Genomic DNA, 16,389 nt, shown 5'->3' on the forward strand with positions numbered 1-16,389 from the left:
TTCCATCTTGCTTTCCGATGCCATTCTCCAATAAAAGGGACTAGCACTCTTTGGAGAAATTGCTGAGTCTAGGACTAGGGCCGGAAATAGACAAGATGAGCTGGGAGCATCTTGTAGTGCCAGAAAATAATACAATGCTCAAAAAACAAAAATAGCCACAATGATGGGGTCAAAGGAGGCACAGGAGACAACTGAAACAGCTCCCAAATGGCTAAAGCTGGAACAATGTGAGCAAGAAAATAAATAAAGCAGTATTGGATTGTCACCCAAAGTGTAAAATAAATATCCGTGAGTCCATATTGATATAAATAAATAAATAAATGAGGAGGCAAATCCCCCCAAACAGAAAAATTCAAATTAATTTGTGTAGATACTCAGCCCTCGAGGAAATGGAACACAACTGCCCACTCCTTATGTGTGGGCTGTGTAGGGTGACTCTTCCAAAGAGTGCAGGATGGAAGGGGGGAGAAGAGCAATGTTACAGTAGAGAAACTCGACACACACCACCTCAGGCAGATGATCGAGTCAACATCAACAGGGATAAGTCATGTCGATACATGTATCTTTGACATTTTGTGAGGAAAACATCACCTTACTTGTGCAGTCTTCCTCCCCAAACACTTAACTCCAGTCTAATCACGAGAAAAACATGGCAAATTCCAGTTGAAGAACATTTTGCAAAATGCCTGACCAGTACTCCTCAAAACGGTCAAGGTTATCAAAACAAGGAAAGTCCGAGAAATTGTCGCAGCCAACAGGAGCCTAAAGAGACATAATGACTAAATGTAGTGTGGTGTCCTGGGGGGAATCCCAGGACAGAAAAAGAACATTAAGTAAAAACTAAGGAAATCTGAATAAAGTATAGACTTTAGTTAATAATAATGTATCAATATTGGTTCATTAATTGTAACAAATGTACCATGTACATTTGTAACAAACGTAAGATGTTAATAATAAGGGAAACTAGATGCGGAGTATATGAGAACCTTTTCTAGTATATTTACAATTGTTTCATACATCTTAAACCGTTCTAAAATGAAAACTTTACGAAAGATCAAAAAAGAAGATGGAAAGAGGCTGAGGTAAGGTTTGGGGGAGAGTAGGCTGAAACCAAAAAACTGCTTTTAGAGTCTGGCAGTGGGCATCAGATTTTGGAGAAAGAGAAGTTGGATGGCTGTATCCAAGGACGAACACTAGTGGAAATGAAACTTTTAGCGGAATTTTTAATCAATTTAATTTTAGTGGAAAATTTAAAGGCCATTTTATGTGGTTTTGTCTCTTGCTTTTCATTTCTTCCTCATTTTTATAAAGATGGTGGCAGGTTGGCTTCATGAGCTTGTTAACACAGTTTTTGGAATGCATACTGAAATTTTAAAATATTAAAATTAATATATTCATTGGTGGAAAAAACATGTCAACAGAGCAGTTAAAAAGCAGATTGGATTCTGCAGATATTTGAATGGAGAATTAAAAGACCTCATCCAGAAGATTCCCCAGGAATCAGAACTAAAAATACTGATAAGAAATTTCAGGGGAAAAAAAAGATATGAAAAAAAGTTTAGGAGATTTCAATATATGTGCAATAGGAATTACAAAAGGAGAAAAAAGATTGTAGATCAAAGAACTAATAGAAAATAATTTTACTGGAGAAAGATTATGATCTTAAGATCAAACGGACTATGTGCCAGTCAGGAATAATTAAAAAATAGCCACAACTTAATACATCCTGCTGAAATTTCTGAGTTCCAAGGATGAAGATCATGGAGATGGGAAGAAATAAAAAAGTTTCCTACAGAGGAAAAAACCAGAGGAACTTCATCAAAGAAGAAACCAAAATTGAAATTATAGACTATTAAGAAATTAATGAGATTGAGCAAACTGCGTACTAAAATCCATGTGATGCTGTCCAGGCTGTGTTCAAAAGGAGACGGCTCCTTATCTAGCAACTGCTGTGTGATTCTGGGCAAGTTACTTTACTTTTTTTTTTAATATAATGTTGTAAATTAAGCTGTCTTCTGAGTTTTTCTTTTTAAAGATTGGCCCTGAGCTAACATCTGTTGCCAACCTTTTTGCTTTCTTCCTTTCCCCAAAGCCCCCCAGTACGTGGTTATATATTCTATGTAGATCCTTCTAGTTTTGCTATGTGGGATGCCGTCTCAGCATGGCTTGATGAGCTGTGCTAGGTCCGCACCCAGGATCCGAACCCATGAAACCCTGGGCCACCAAAGCAGAGCGTGTGAACTTAACCACTCGGCCACAGCGCCAGCCCCTTATCTTTAAATAATAATATCAGCTACTTCCGTGGTGCCAATTGTGTGCCAGGCACTGTTCTAGAGCTTTATGTGTACGAACTAATTTATCCTCTACAATAGCCTTATGATGTAGATTATAGGATTAGCCCATTTTACAGATGAGGAAGCCAAAGCATGGAGAAGTCACTTGCACGAGGTCACAAAGTTATAAGCAGCAGCGACTGTCTCCTGTCTGCACTCATAACCACTATGTTATAAAGCCTTCTTATGAAGCCTCTGGAGCGTTGTGAGGATTTGGTGAGACAATGCAAGCAGAATACGGAGCGCTGGGCCTGCCATCTAGTGTGCTCAACAATTGGAGCTACTATTTGTGTCAAATATGAAGGAAACACAACTCAAGGAGCTAGAAGAGGAACAATAAGATAAATCCAAATCAAGTAAGAAGAAAGAATACAGGCAAAAGCATAAAGTGCTAAATTAAAAGATAAGAAAAATCGTATGCAAAATTGATAAATAAAAGTGTAACTTGAATCACTAAAAAGAATCAAATATACAAATTTCGTACAAATTTCATCAAAGAGAAAATGTGGGCAGAATGCACAATATCACCACTTTGATAGCACAAATCTGAGATCTTTTTCTAGGAAAATTCACATAAAAAATTAAAAAGTAGAGGGCAAGCCTCAGTTGCCTAGTGGTTAAGTTAGGCAAACTCTGCTTGGGCAGCCCAGGTTCAGTTCCCGGTCGTCGACCTACACCACTTGTCTGTCAGTGGCCATGCTGTGGCGGCAGCTCACATACAAAAGAGAGGAAGGTTGGAAGTGGGTGTTAGCTCAGGGCGAATCTTCCTTAGGAAAAAAGAAATTAAAAAGTAGAAAACATAATATAGCACTAAAAAGAGAAAAAACAGAAAATCCCAAAGAATTAACCTCCAAAAGTCATCTGACCCAGATTTTATGGACAAGTTCTGTCGGAACTTCATTCAGCAAATATTTTCTTTTCTTGAAACTGACAGTTTATTTTCTGTCAACCTTATCTCCATTTTCTGTTTAAGAGTCTCCGGAAGAACAGCTTAAGGCCACTGAGTGGTTGCTCCTACCTGCTAGCTGCAGACCAGTCCTCAGTGGCGGCCTGAGGGCTCCTGTCTTTGGCAGAGAACTACTGCACAGGCACAGAGGGCACCTGCATGCCTTCAGACCAGTCTGTGCACGACCCCCGGGTGAGTAGCAGTAATTCAGGAGCTGGAGCAATCCATCCGCCCTGAAGTTCCCCTTGGGTCAATGCCTTTTCAGCAGCGGCCTGCCCATCCTTTTCAATCTCTTCAGGGTCACTGTAGAAGTAAACGTCTGGGGTGACCTCCTGTGGGTGTTGACAGGTGATGGTGCCACACATGTGCAGAACTTCCCAGGCCAGCATCCAGCACATCAGACCCACTGGGCGAGCTCCCTTGTTGCTGCATGGGATGGTAGCATCCAGGTGGTGCAGAGAGTCTGTGTGACACAGAGCAATGGTAAGCAGGTTAACATAACACACCTTTCTGAGAGGCTAGGTGGTCGGCCCTGTGATCCATAACCAGTGGAAGCTTTGGCTCCCAGAAGGCTGCCTGGAGCTGGTTAGTGAAGGCTCCAGGAGTGAAGTGGCCAGCTATAGGACTGGCTCCAGTGGCAGCAGCAAACTTCAGCATAGCCTGCTGGCAGGTTTTCACGGAGGATATGACACTGACATCAGCCAGATTTTCAAAGGCAACAATGGCACAAGCTGCCAGCAGAAGCTTCTCCCAGGTTCTCTTCAGATTTACGATGCAGATGCTGTCACTTTTCCTTTTGTAAACGTAGTATTCCACGTGGAAGTCAAGGTGGGTGCCACCTAAGTGGGTTCTTGCTGCAAGGAATTTGAAGACATCCTCCTCCTTCATTTATGGGACATCAAGGGATCTGGACGTTGTGAAAGTTTCCCTTTAAGTTATGAGAGGAACCCAGAGCATTGCCGTGGACCGCTCTCTGGGTAGCATGGAAAAGACAGCAAATATTCTAACTGTTGTGTCCTGGACACTGTTTTGTCACTGGGTTTGTGGAAATGAACAAGAAAAATCCCATGTTTTCTCTGGAGGAGAGAGGGCACACTGAAAATTCTCATACTATTTAAACTCTTCCAAAGGACAAGGATGGAAAGTGTCCTAAAGCGCTTGATGAGGATAGCATAACCCTGAGTAAAACTTGAAAAAAAAAAAAGCACAAAAAAGGGAAAATTAAGAATGAACTCACTTACGGATGTCTATGAGGTAGGTAGTATGTTAACACAACCATTTCTCCTTCTGAAAGAGAATTTGGCCTTTCCATTAATTTTTTAGTTCTGTTGCCCTGAAAACTAGATGACGTAAAATATCAACTAGGCTTGATTGGCAAGGTTATCTGGACTGGGAGGACTCTGAGTGAACTATAACTTCCTCATGGGGACTCACAGCCTTGGGCTCCCCTGAATGCAGGTGCCTTGGGAGCTGTGCCTATGGAGCTCTGTGCCTATTGGCTCCTCTGGGGCATGAGGGGAGGCACCCTGAGGGCAAAGCCAACCCCCAGAGAGACAGAGATGCCCGAGTCCTGGTCCCCCTACCTGGGGCCCACTCCATCCACAGATTCAGCATCTTGTGAGATGGTAAATTTCCGCAATGTTTAAGCCAGCGTTAGCTGGGGTTTCTGCAATTTGTGGCCAAAGCATCCTTGGTGACGTAGGGCTGTCCTCTACCTTTCCAACCTCCCAGGCTTATCCTGGGAGCCTTATTCAGCCAGTTGGGAGGAGGCAGCTCTTCTCGACAGCCAGCTGACTGCAGCGGTCAGGCTGATTCCAGCCCTGCCAACACCTTGATTTCAGACTTCTGGCCTCCAGAACTGTGAGAGAATGAATTTCTGCTGCCTTGAGTCACCCAGTTCATGGTACTTTGTTATGGCAGCCCTAGGACAACAATACAGCTGATCGCTAGTTCTACCTCCCCCAGCCCCAGAACCACACTTTGCATCAAGCGGACTTAGGATTGGGGCTATATAGTTGGGTCGGCCGAAATGGGCATTGACATATGACATAGCAGACAAGAGCACAGGCTCTGGGGTCCAATAAATCCAGTTCAAGTTGCCGGCTGTGTGACTAAGGTGACTTGCAGCCTCTCTGAGCTTCCATTTCCACATCTATATAATGAGGATAATAAAGACTGCTGAGAGGGCTGAGTCGGAGAATGTACATAAAGTGGGTAATATGTTACCTTGTGTGTAGTAAGGGTTCAACAAGTTCTAGTGCCTTCCCTGATGTGATCCAGGACAGGCATTCTCATCCTTTCTTAATTAGATGGACACTACTAAATTGGCCCCAGCAAAGGAGGTCCCACAGTCTCTAACAAATATAGGGGCAGGTTTCAGGTAACAATGGGCTGCGTCGATGGGAGGAAGTAAAATTCCATTTATAAGGATAACATGGATTGTGATTCACCAGAGGTGAGGAGGAGTAGAAGGGGCGAGTGGAGAGAAATGGATCCTAAGTCCTGGAGCTCTGGAAGCTGCATGGGAGCAGGAATTCTTGTGCTCATGGGACCCAGAATTTGTTTAGGAGGGATGCGAGGGGAGAGGTGCAGGGCACCCAGCTGGAAATCACTCTCCCTGGGGGGAAGCCGTTATAGGGATGACAGCACGTTCAGTGGGGCTTGGCCCCTCACACTTGGTTGGGAAATACTAACCTAGAAGTAACTATTTGATTAAGAAATTAGTGCATGAAGATTCTCATGACTAGTTATCTCTTGGCTGTTTAGAAAAAAAGGCATAATGGGTTTTACTTAGAAATTTAGTGCCTTTTTAGGGGTATGTCATTTGGCACTGTGGTTTCCTAGAATAAATAATCATTTTGCTTTATTACTAGAGAAATAATCTGTGACACATGGGTTTTTATCACAAAATAAAAATGTCAAACTTTTTCTTTGGAACAAAATAAATGGTTGAGTATTGTCATTTATCATTCGTTGTAAATATACTATCTATGCTAAATCTTGATAAGCGTCCCACTGTCTAACTTCTTAATTTTTAAAATAGGTGAGTAATTAATTTCTGAGCTTGGTGTATTTCCTCTGTAGGAGATCATTTGCATACTTAGCTTTCGATACTGAAAGAAATCCTAGAAGCTAACCCTCAAAAGCTGTAGACTTTGCCTAGATAAACATCTGCTGTTTAAACAGTGTTTTGAACTGCAGAGCTACCATTTAAATACCCTTAAGTCTTTCCCTTTTTGTAACTGAGTGGTTGGGGAGATGGAAAAGAATTGTAAAAAATAGTCACCTCTCTCTCTCTCTTTCATCCTTTACACAGCTGGAGTTCCCACACGGGACACGCCTTCCCCATACAGTCACTCTGAGAATTGAAGGTGAGAAGAGATTGAAAAGCACTTCAAATTCTCAAGGGGCTATAGAACAGGAGGGTTGGTTTCTTTCGTTGCTTAATCACTCTTCGAGTGCTTTCCTGGTTCAGGTTTTTAAAAGTTATATCTGCTCTGTATTTGTAATGACTCACTGGGAACAAATACTGGTTATTTCCCAAATAATATAAATTTAATAAATTTTTTAAAAATTAGGTTTACTCATCATTCATTCATTTAACCAGTAATTCTTGAGCACTTAATATAGACCGTGCCCTGGGAATACAAGAGTGAACAAGAGTCAGTCGTCATATTGGTTCTCACGAAACTTACATCCCACTAGGAGGAATAGACACTGACAGAGTCATCCAGATTGCAATGATTACTGTGGTCAGGGAGGGCCTCCTGGAGGAAGTGGCATTTGCGTTAAGGCCTGAAGGATGAGAATGGGTCATACATGGAAGAGCTGAGGAAGAATATTCCAGGCAGAGCTTAGCAAAAGGAAAGGCCTGGAGGCTAGAAATAGAAAGAAACCAACGTGACTATAGGGTGGTAGGTAAGGTGGAGAGCAGAGCATGAGTGGAATCTGGACCAGAACAGGCCACATTTCAAATGGGAATGTGGTTCATTCCTGAGGAAGCATCCCAAATGGAACACTCCTATGCTTCCATGACATAAAACTGGGTGATCTGCCCCAGATTCCTGTATGGGCGAGTGTTGATGGTACATTGATGCTTGTAAAGGCTAGGTAACCAGCCCACGGAGCACCAGTGTCCACTGGTCACCTTTCCCTGCATCAACTCTTGGGGTGGGTAGGCGGGTGGGTGACCCAAGGCCAGTTGGTCAGGCCGGGAGTTGGCCCAGGAAGAAAGGAATGTTAATTCACCCACTTTTCTCCTGACTTCAATACATAGGGCTCTTCCTGGTAAAGCAGGGTCTACCAGAGATATGGTTTATGGCGGGCACCTGGCTATACCAAGAGAAGACCTTTGGCTCCTGGGGCCATCAAGCTCACTCCACAGACAGCCACAGGAGAGGATGGGCCTCCAGCACTTCAGAGAACCTGGCAGCTGATGATTCCAGGTTCCCCATTCCCCACCCCTCTGTACAGAGGCCTGCGCTGAATAGCCAGAAGGGTAATGGGAGAAGAGACACTTGGGCCACCAACTCCTAGTTCTACCCTTCCCAACAGGGGAAGATAGCTGATGGTGTCTTCTGAAAATGAGGAATGCAGTGTGTGAGCTACACCGGGGTGGCAAACTTTTTCTGTAAAGGGCCAGACCGTAAATAATTTGGGCTTTACCAGCTACGTGCAGTCTCTGTCACACATTTTTCTTTGTTAACTATTTTTTTAACAACACTTCAAAAAGGTTGAAAACTGTACTTAGGTTGTAGGCCTTACACTGGATCTGGCCAAGTAGCTTAGAGTTTGTTGACCCCTAAACTAGACGTTACGCTGACGCCCTTCAAATTGAGGCTACTTAAGCACTGAGTAAACACTTCTTTTAATCTTTACAAGAAATCTCTGAGGGAGGCCTGTACCACAACCTCGCCCCTCTCCCCGTTTTCCACATCCTTATCCTTATCTTACAGTCTGGACATCGAAGCTTGGGTAGGGAGACCAAGGCGCCCAAGGCCATGTGGCTAACAAGTGATAGAAGCAAGATTTGAACCCAGGCAGCCTGATTCCAGGGTCACTGGTCTTACCCACTACGCTATACTACCTCCCACTAGTGACTAGAGACATGGCTTTGAACAGGTCCGTTCTCTTTCTGGGTAGAGCCCCCTCTGGACAGTCAGAGGGGTGGCATCATGTTTCGCTCAGTCGGGGAGGCATGCCTGGTGGTACGTGAAATGCTTTCCGTGGTTCACACAGCATTAACTAACATTGACTCACATCGTGAGAAGATGATGGCCTTTTCAGGTCTCTTTTAAGTCTCCCAATGATGTCAGGGGAAAAGGTTCAGTCTGATGCTACCATATCTTTCACACCTCTCCAGCACATGCTAATTTCCATTTTATCAGAGCTTTCCATTTTTCCTGAGCTTCAAGGCTCAGACTCTTCAGTAGACAGTAATAGCTAGCTAGAATTTAGTACTGCTATTGTATTTTGATTGTTACTTTCTATTGTTGCTTTCGTAGCTTTATTTTTATTGCTTTTATGATTATTTTCTATTTATGCAAAGTGTTGGTGTCACTATTGCTGCAATTCTCTTGTCTATTCCTTCGTAGTTGTAAGATTGCTGCTGAAGCTCCTGCTATCACACCTATGCCCAAATTGAAATAAGGTGAAAGAGCAGGTTTCAGCTACCTTTGTCTCCTATTACCAGGAAAGCAAAGGAACTCTACAGACATTGCATTGGTCAGAACACATCAGATGGCCACCTGCAGCAGCAAGACAGGCTGAAAAAGTGGGTGTTTGACTGGGCACCGTGCTGCCCTGAACTAATTAGGGTTCTATCAACAAGAAAAGGGCATAGATACTGGACCCCATAATAAAAGTGTTTGCCGTAGGCTGGGGGGCCTTCGAACTTTCTCCTTAGAGCCTGCAAGGGACAGGCATGAAGTCAGAACTGCGGGGGAATTCGGGGACTTTAGCAAAAAGCCGATTCCTTTTTACCTTGTTTGCCACCAAGATGCTCCCCTTCCCCTTAGAGCAGCCAAACAGCAAGGACCCATCATCACTCCTAAGGAGCAACATGCACTGGGAACACCAACATTGCCACACACTCTTGCAGCAGTAGTGGGAAAGTCTTACAGCATTGTCCCTGTTGGCTGCTATGGCTCAAAATGCTGAGCAGAAGAACCGCTCCCCCCCCGCCTTTTCAGTTTCTAGTGAATAGAAGATATATCTTCTTAAGTGCACCCACCTCCAAATGTGTACTCTAGAAACCAGATTTGAAACCTTATAAAATCTCGGTTTATGAGCACCTTTCTTACTATAAAAACTACTTTTCAAATTAATGTTTTAATTCAACATGCGTTTAGTGATAGCCCCCTTTTCCCCAGGCACCTTCCCAAGCCCTGGGGATATAGGGAAAAACTAGACCCACAAGGCCCACAGGGCGTGTATCCCGGTAGGAGAGGCAGACGAAAAACACAGAGAGGCAGAAGAGCAGGAAGATTAGGAGCTGGACCCAGCAGCCAGACTTCTGGGTTTGAATACAAATTTTGTTTCTTTCCGGCAGTGTGGCTTTGGCCAAATCACCTGCCCCTCTGTGCCTCAGTTTCCTCATCTGTAAAATAATGAGGAAAATCACAGTACTTACCTCAGAGGGCTACATGAGACTGCTTTCTGGTTCACAGTGATAAGAACAGACCCATCAAAGGGCCGGGAAGCTAAGATACAGACGGTATTTTAAAAGGTAAAAAATAGGCATGACAAATTAGTACCTACCTCATTTGGTGGTAGTACGTATTACATGGTTTAATTCTCATAAAGTGCTTTGTTTTTTTTTTAAAGATTTTTTTTTTTTTTTCCTTTTTCTCCCCAAAGCCCCCCGGTACATAGTTGTGTATTCTTCGTTGTGGGTTCTTCTAGTTGTGGCATGTGGGACGCCGCCTCAGCGTGGTCTGATGAGCAGTGCCATGTCTGCGCCCAGGATTCGAACTAACGAAACACTGGGCCGCCTGCAGCGGAGCGCGCGAACTTAACCACTCGGCCACGGGGCCAGCCCCTCTCATAAAGTGCTTTGAATTGTGACTGGTGTGTAGCAGGTGCTCAATAAATGTTAGCTATTATCCTATCTCAATCACTGAGTTTTTACTTGATGTTGCACAGTTCTATGTAAGTTCCCTAAGAATGTTAATGAACCCTTGAGGCCATTTTTACCGGGCTATTGCTGCATTCTTGTGCTTACAATTGAAGAGTCCCTCCTTCGGACACCTGTTCAAAGGAATACTTGCACAAAGATGCATTTGTATGACGTGGAGAATCTGGCCCAGGCATGAAAGACATTGTTAAGACTGGGAAATAAAGTACAGTAACATTGAGGTTGCAATGACTGACTGAGCTTGCAAAGACTGACGTTGCAAAAACCCTGACAGACAGAATAGCTAAGGAAGCTGTACTATGTCTCATCTCCTGCCCCCCTCCCGCATGTCCCCCTCTCCCCCTCCATGGCCTTCTTCTCTGGAACACCTGTGACTGGCTATTATGTCAGCATTTCCAATAAAGTAAAAAAGGGAAAATACAGCCCTGGGCTTTCATGGAAAGTATTCTAACTCTCACAACCAGAATCTCTGCCTTAAAAAAAAAATTTTGGTTTTAAGATCTTTAACTTTTCCTGCAGCATCTCAGCACCCACCTTTTTGAAAAGCATCTTTTCTGAGGAATGATATTTCCTGGCACGATGTAACATAGTCTTTGCCAAGTGACTCAATTTGATATGTATAGATATATATTTTTCAATGTCAAGAGGCCCAAAATTACAGAGAAAAAGTGGGCACTTGGTATCAGTTTGATATCAGGGTTTTTCCATGTTTGCCAGGGGGCTTTAAATATGACTTGATCTGAGGCATCCACAGGCAGAGTCCCAGTCCTGTGTCAAGATGCTTCTGGTCGTGGTCCTTGCTTCTGCCCTCCTCCTCTGCTCTGTGGCTGGCCAGGGGTGCTCCACCATGGCAGGAATCATGGATGTCAAGTACCTCATCGACAACCTACAGGTAAGCTTCAGAGAGGGTGCCGGCGGGAAAGGCAGCTATCGGAAATGTAATTGAAATATAAGAGGATGAAAAACGCACCACCTACTATGGGTTCTTGTCTCTCTACTTACTTTAGGAGCACCCACCTTCAAAATGCAGCTGCAGCACCAATGTGAGTAAATGCTCTTTTAAAAACTTTCCAAACTAATTTTAATTTTCTCATCTAGAATCTTCACTCTGGAATTTCTCTTTTGCAGGTGACCGATTGTTTGTGTCTGCCCATTCCTTCTGTGAGTAGAATAAAATAATATAATCTTGTTTTTTAAACGTTTTTAAGGAAAAATAAATTGCCCTATTTGATATTTTAAATAAGAAAGTATTACTTACTTGCAATTGTTACAGATTAGTGTTTCCTTTTAAGACCAGGCTCCTGAAATTCTATACTATATACATGTCTTTGTATTTAGTCAATCTTATGCTCCTTGAGAAGTTTGAACACTTTTCAATATTTAGGAAAGAATCTTGAACGTGTTTTTGACTAGTGGTCTTGAATGGAATCAAACCGGAACTGAGAATATAACAAGTGATACAGCTCACATCACGCTACTTTCTAACCCATTTGCCAGTAACTCCAGGGTTGCAAAACATTGTGAAGAAAATGACAACTCTCTGTCCTTCTTCTGGCGTAAACTATGTGCCATGCCTTCTTTCTCCCTCCCTCCCTTCCTTCCCATTCTTTTATTTAGCTGTTTCAGTGTGGCTCTTGCATGGTCTGAACGCTGTCCTCTGGCAGGAGAGGGTGTCTGAGGGTGTGGGTCAAGGGGAAGTGAAAGGGTTTCCGGGCGGTCATTGCCCTCCTTGGCAGAGAGGAAGCGAGGCAGGAACTTCCCGGTTGAGGCGAGGAGGAAGAACTGAGCTTTACCTGTGCTGAGCTTTGCTCTCTCACAAGCAAGGCCTGGCAGAATCTGAGCTTTTCACTCCAGCTGAGGTCAGACATCACACTCTGTTGCCTTCTGAGGAGGATCCACGCATTTAAAGCTCAGCCCAGCCTCTCGGTTTCTATTCTGTGATTTTAGCTTCTGCTGAAACATTGGCTGTATTCAACTGGCACATCCCATTAGGCTGGTGTGAAAAGGCTTTTCCTTTCTCTGTACTTTCAAACTCAGTGTTCCAAGACTTGAAACAGGAGAGCATCGCTTGAAAAGGAGACTCAGAGCTGGCTGTTTGCCAGGCCCACAGGCCTCAGGTTCCCTGATGGAACATGGTGGAAATCTCCAGGGAGTGTCACTGTGGAAAAATGGCCTCACCTTGAAATAGGAAGGGTCATTTCCTAGACTGGCAAGGGGCCTCTCTAAAATTAATGCAAGTTTAGATTACGTTGGTTAAATTAAAATTGTATCTAAAAGCATTCTCTTTGTGATTCCTTCTCAAAGCTGTCTCTGAGTGTTTCCTTTCATAAATCCTTATTATTTACCAGGACGACTGCACCACAGCATGCTTCCAGGAGGGTCTGTCACAGATGACCAACACCACAGTGAAAACAAGATTCGCCCTGATTTTCAACCGGGTGAAAAAAACAGTTGCAGCCCTAAAGAACAACAAGTGTCAGGTGAGCTTGTTCTCATCCGTGATATGTTCTGGTTGGTTATTTTTGTGTGAATGTCAATGCTGACTCTCTCTGAACGAGAAAGGATAATACAGTTGGAATTGGTAGTTCAAGATTGATAAGGGGCATCTAAGAATTTGAATCAGAACAGTGAAATTAAAGTGAGATCTGTGCCAATAGTCTATTGCTCCCCTTGGTTTTAGAAAACACTCACACCCATATTGCCATTTACTTCTCTCCATCTGCTGAACAGTGAAAGAATCTGCCCTGACTTTAATTAAAAGTGAAAATCTAGAGAATCAGGGCTATAGCTCACACAATACTAAGTTGTCCTAGAGATTCGATTGGTTAGCTGGGTGAATGTGGTACCCTGTAAGTTAAAGATTTTTTTGCTTGGCTAAGAAGGGGTTTAAAGGAAAATGCAGCGAGATCCAGGTGGAAGTTCGCCCTTTGCCCTAAATGCCCATCATCATATACCTCAGTCCATGGAGGGAGGGCGAGAGGGTGGACTCTGAGCATTCACGTCCCTGCAGGAGACCACGGGAGGGAGAGTTCACTCAGCTAACAGCATGTGCTTCTGCAGCCACAGCGCGGAGTTCTAAGTGCTTAGTATATGCCGTTTTCCTGAATACCCACCTTAAAGACAATTGTTAGACTTATCACTTTGTACAGGAGGAAACTGAGGGCTCAGCGAGGTTAACCAATTTGCTTGAGGCTACGTATTTAATAAGTGGCAGAGTTAAGATTTGAAGTCTGGTCTATGTGGCCCCAAAGTCCCGCTCTTAGCCATCGTGCTTGGAAGGACAACCGAAAAGGATAATAACAAAATTTCTAGCTTTAAAGAGTCCCAAGAAAAGGTTTCCTCTAATGAGGAGATTTAGGGCCATTTGATACATCTAAGTGTGTGTGTGTGTGTGTGTGTGTGTGTGTGTGTTTTCAGGACCCATGAAATCCTACCACAAAGTCAACCCACCCACTCTGTCCATACAAAATGCTAGCCTGGGACCTCCCCGTCCACTTGCTCTATGTCTCAAGCCCCCTGCTGCTTGCACACCTCACTCCCCATGGCCTACCCACCCCCTCCACCGCGCTCTGGGCAAGGGGGTCCCGGGGCTGCTGGGTTCCATACTGTTTTAGTTACTTCGTTGACTTTTATCCCCTTTACAGTTGTTTTCCTGTGAACAGCCATGCAACCAAACCACAAGAGGCAACACAGTGACATTTCTGAAGAGTCTTCTGGAAATTTTCCAGAAAAAAAGGATCAGAGATGCAGAGACCCAGATAGGCAGAGTATGAAGAGGAAATATTATTTATTTTATTTATTGAATTTAAAAAACCTCCTCTTTAAGTTGTTACAATTAAAAAGTCGAGTAAGCCATGATAAGTTAAAATCAGTTGTAATAATTTGTTTAAAATTTTATGTCTTTATTTTGGAATAAATATATATGGGAAGAAAAGCACAAAACCTGGTCTCTAGGGGCTTATTTGCGCCTTGCTGCTCAGATCACAGAAAGCTACAAACTCGGTCAATGGGCTGAACGGGTCCAATATTCCTGTGATAACAATAGGATGTGTTATCCTGAATACTGCCTAGAAGCCTCACGAGCTGTGTCTGGGGCTGTCGGGGTGCAGTTATGAAGGGGCTGGTGGGGACAGTCTGAGGGTTGCTACCTCAGGGGGCTAAAGGGTATGCCCGAGGTGCCCTCCCTGTGGGCTCTGAGGGAGGGAGGCTCAGGGCACTGCCAAGGCGTTTGGGGTCCTGAAACCAACTCTACCTGAAATGGGAGAAGGCTTTAAATTATAAGCCCAGGAGGTGGGAGACTGCTCAAGAACGTGCTCGCGTTCCCAGAGGAGAGAGGAAAGTGCTTGAGGCCAAACCAGAAGGTCACAGAGCAGACTCTTTGGGTCAGAGCACAAAGCAGAGAACCACTGGGATGGATCCAGTTGTCTCTTCACTTGAAAGAAGCTCAGCCAGTGCCCACCACGTGCCAGATGGAGTGCCTGGCTGGCGTGCAGAGCCTCGTGGTGGATATACCCACGGGATCCTTGAACTAAGTGTTCTGGCTGACATAGTGTGGCTGTAGCTATCTGTGACAGCTAATTTTGTGTGTCAACTTGACCAGACCCCAGGGTGCGCAGATATGTGACTGAACATTATTTCTGAGTGTGTCTGGAGGGGGTTCCTGGGCGAGATTAGTATTTGAATCGGTAGACCCAGTGAAGTGGATGCTCTCCCCAGTGCAGGCGGGCCTCATCCAATCCATTGAGGGCTGAATGGAACAAAAGGCAGGGGAAGAACTGGCCTTCAGCCTGACACTTGAGCTGGGACCTGGCTCTTCTCCTACACTCAGACTGAGACTGACACCATGCGCTCCCCTGGTCCTCAGGCTTTCGGACTTGGATCAGAACTATACCACAGGCTTTTCTGGGCCTCTAGTTTGTAGACAGCAGACTGTGGGACTTCTCAGCCTCCATACTTACATGAGCCAATTCCTTATAGTAAATCTGTCTATCTATCTATCATCTATCCATCCATCCTATTAGTTCTATTTCTCTGGAGAACCCTGACTCATAAACTAGCCATCTCACCTAAATACTCAACCTGCCTGCCACCCCCAGTATTTCTGATCCTGGCTTCTGTTCCACAGTACTTAGCACCTTCTAAGATGCTCTCCCATTTTTTAATTTATCATGTTTGCTGTTTACCGCCTGTCTCTCCCTTCTCAAATGCTAGTGCCCCGAGGGCAAAGAACTTTGTTTTGCTCACTGTTGTGTCCTAAATGCCGGTCCTGAGCCTATGCTACTCCTATACCAGAGGAGGTGCTCTATAAATATTGACCGAATGGATGAAAAGCCTTTGAGATGCAAAAGCAAAGTATGAAGTGGTGGGTAGGTCAGGATTGTGCTCGCCTGGAGAAGGGGTGGTACCCAGATGTACTATCTGTGCTCAGAAAGGTGAGGTCCCTTCAAATACCTCCAGGCAGGCCGCAAGGCTGGGATTCCCATGACCAGCCCACTTGGGAGGGGACAGCCTGCTAGGAAGCATCCTGCTTGGCATCCCTGGCTCTGTGTGACGGGCAGGGTGGAGGCAGGGTTAAGGTGAAGGTCTTGGGGTTGGTCTGACAGTCAGAATGGCCCTCTCCCCGACTGCCTGAAGACTCAGAGGCTCGGAAAGAACTTAGAGGAATCTACCATGGGGAGTATTTTTTTAGGTACTAATAAGATTCGAATTGTTTTCCCTCCCTGTTGGGCTAGACCAGCCTTTTGATCACAATAATATGTAAAGTTCAGAGCACCAAGAGACAGAGTTCCTCAAAGGGATTTGCTTGGCTTTTATCTTTTACCAGTTACAACGTCAAGCAATATCCAACGGGACTTGCACTGCGCACAGCTGTTGGCCCAAGGTAGAGTCTCTGAGGATCACGTAGCCCGGTCCTTGGAGTTGTGCGGCTCCTGCATTGATGGGGATGGGCACAGGTTTCACCCTCGGCCTGCAGA

General features: G+C 44.5%; 1 protein-coding gene and 1 pseudogene across 1 annotated transcript; one reads left to right on the forward strand and one right to left on the reverse strand.

Moving 5' to 3' along the window:
- Positions 1-3,347: 3,347 nt before the first annotated feature.
- LOC100072685 (small ribosomal subunit protein uS2B-like) lies at positions 3,348-7,733 on the reverse strand (annotated as a pseudogene).
- A 3,459-nt stretch (positions 7,734-11,192) lies between these two features.
- IL9 (interleukin 9) lies at positions 11,193-14,187 on the forward strand. The gene is made up of 5 exons (XM_001504354.2): positions 11,193-11,306; positions 11,422-11,457; positions 11,543-11,575; positions 12,763-12,894; positions 14,059-14,187. Exons 1-5 carry the CDS (start codon positions 11,193-11,195, stop codon positions 14,185-14,187), a joined length of 444 nt encoding a protein of 147 aa, XP_001504404.1.
- The last annotated feature ends 2,202 nt before the right edge of the window (positions 14,188-16,389 follow it).

Source organism: Equus caballus, chromosome 14 (genome assembly GCF_041296265.1).
Source record: "Equus caballus isolate H_3958 breed thoroughbred chromosome 14, TB-T2T, whole genome shotgun sequence".
Classification (NCBI taxonomy): Eukaryota; Metazoa; Chordata; class Mammalia; order Perissodactyla; family Equidae; genus Equus; species Equus caballus.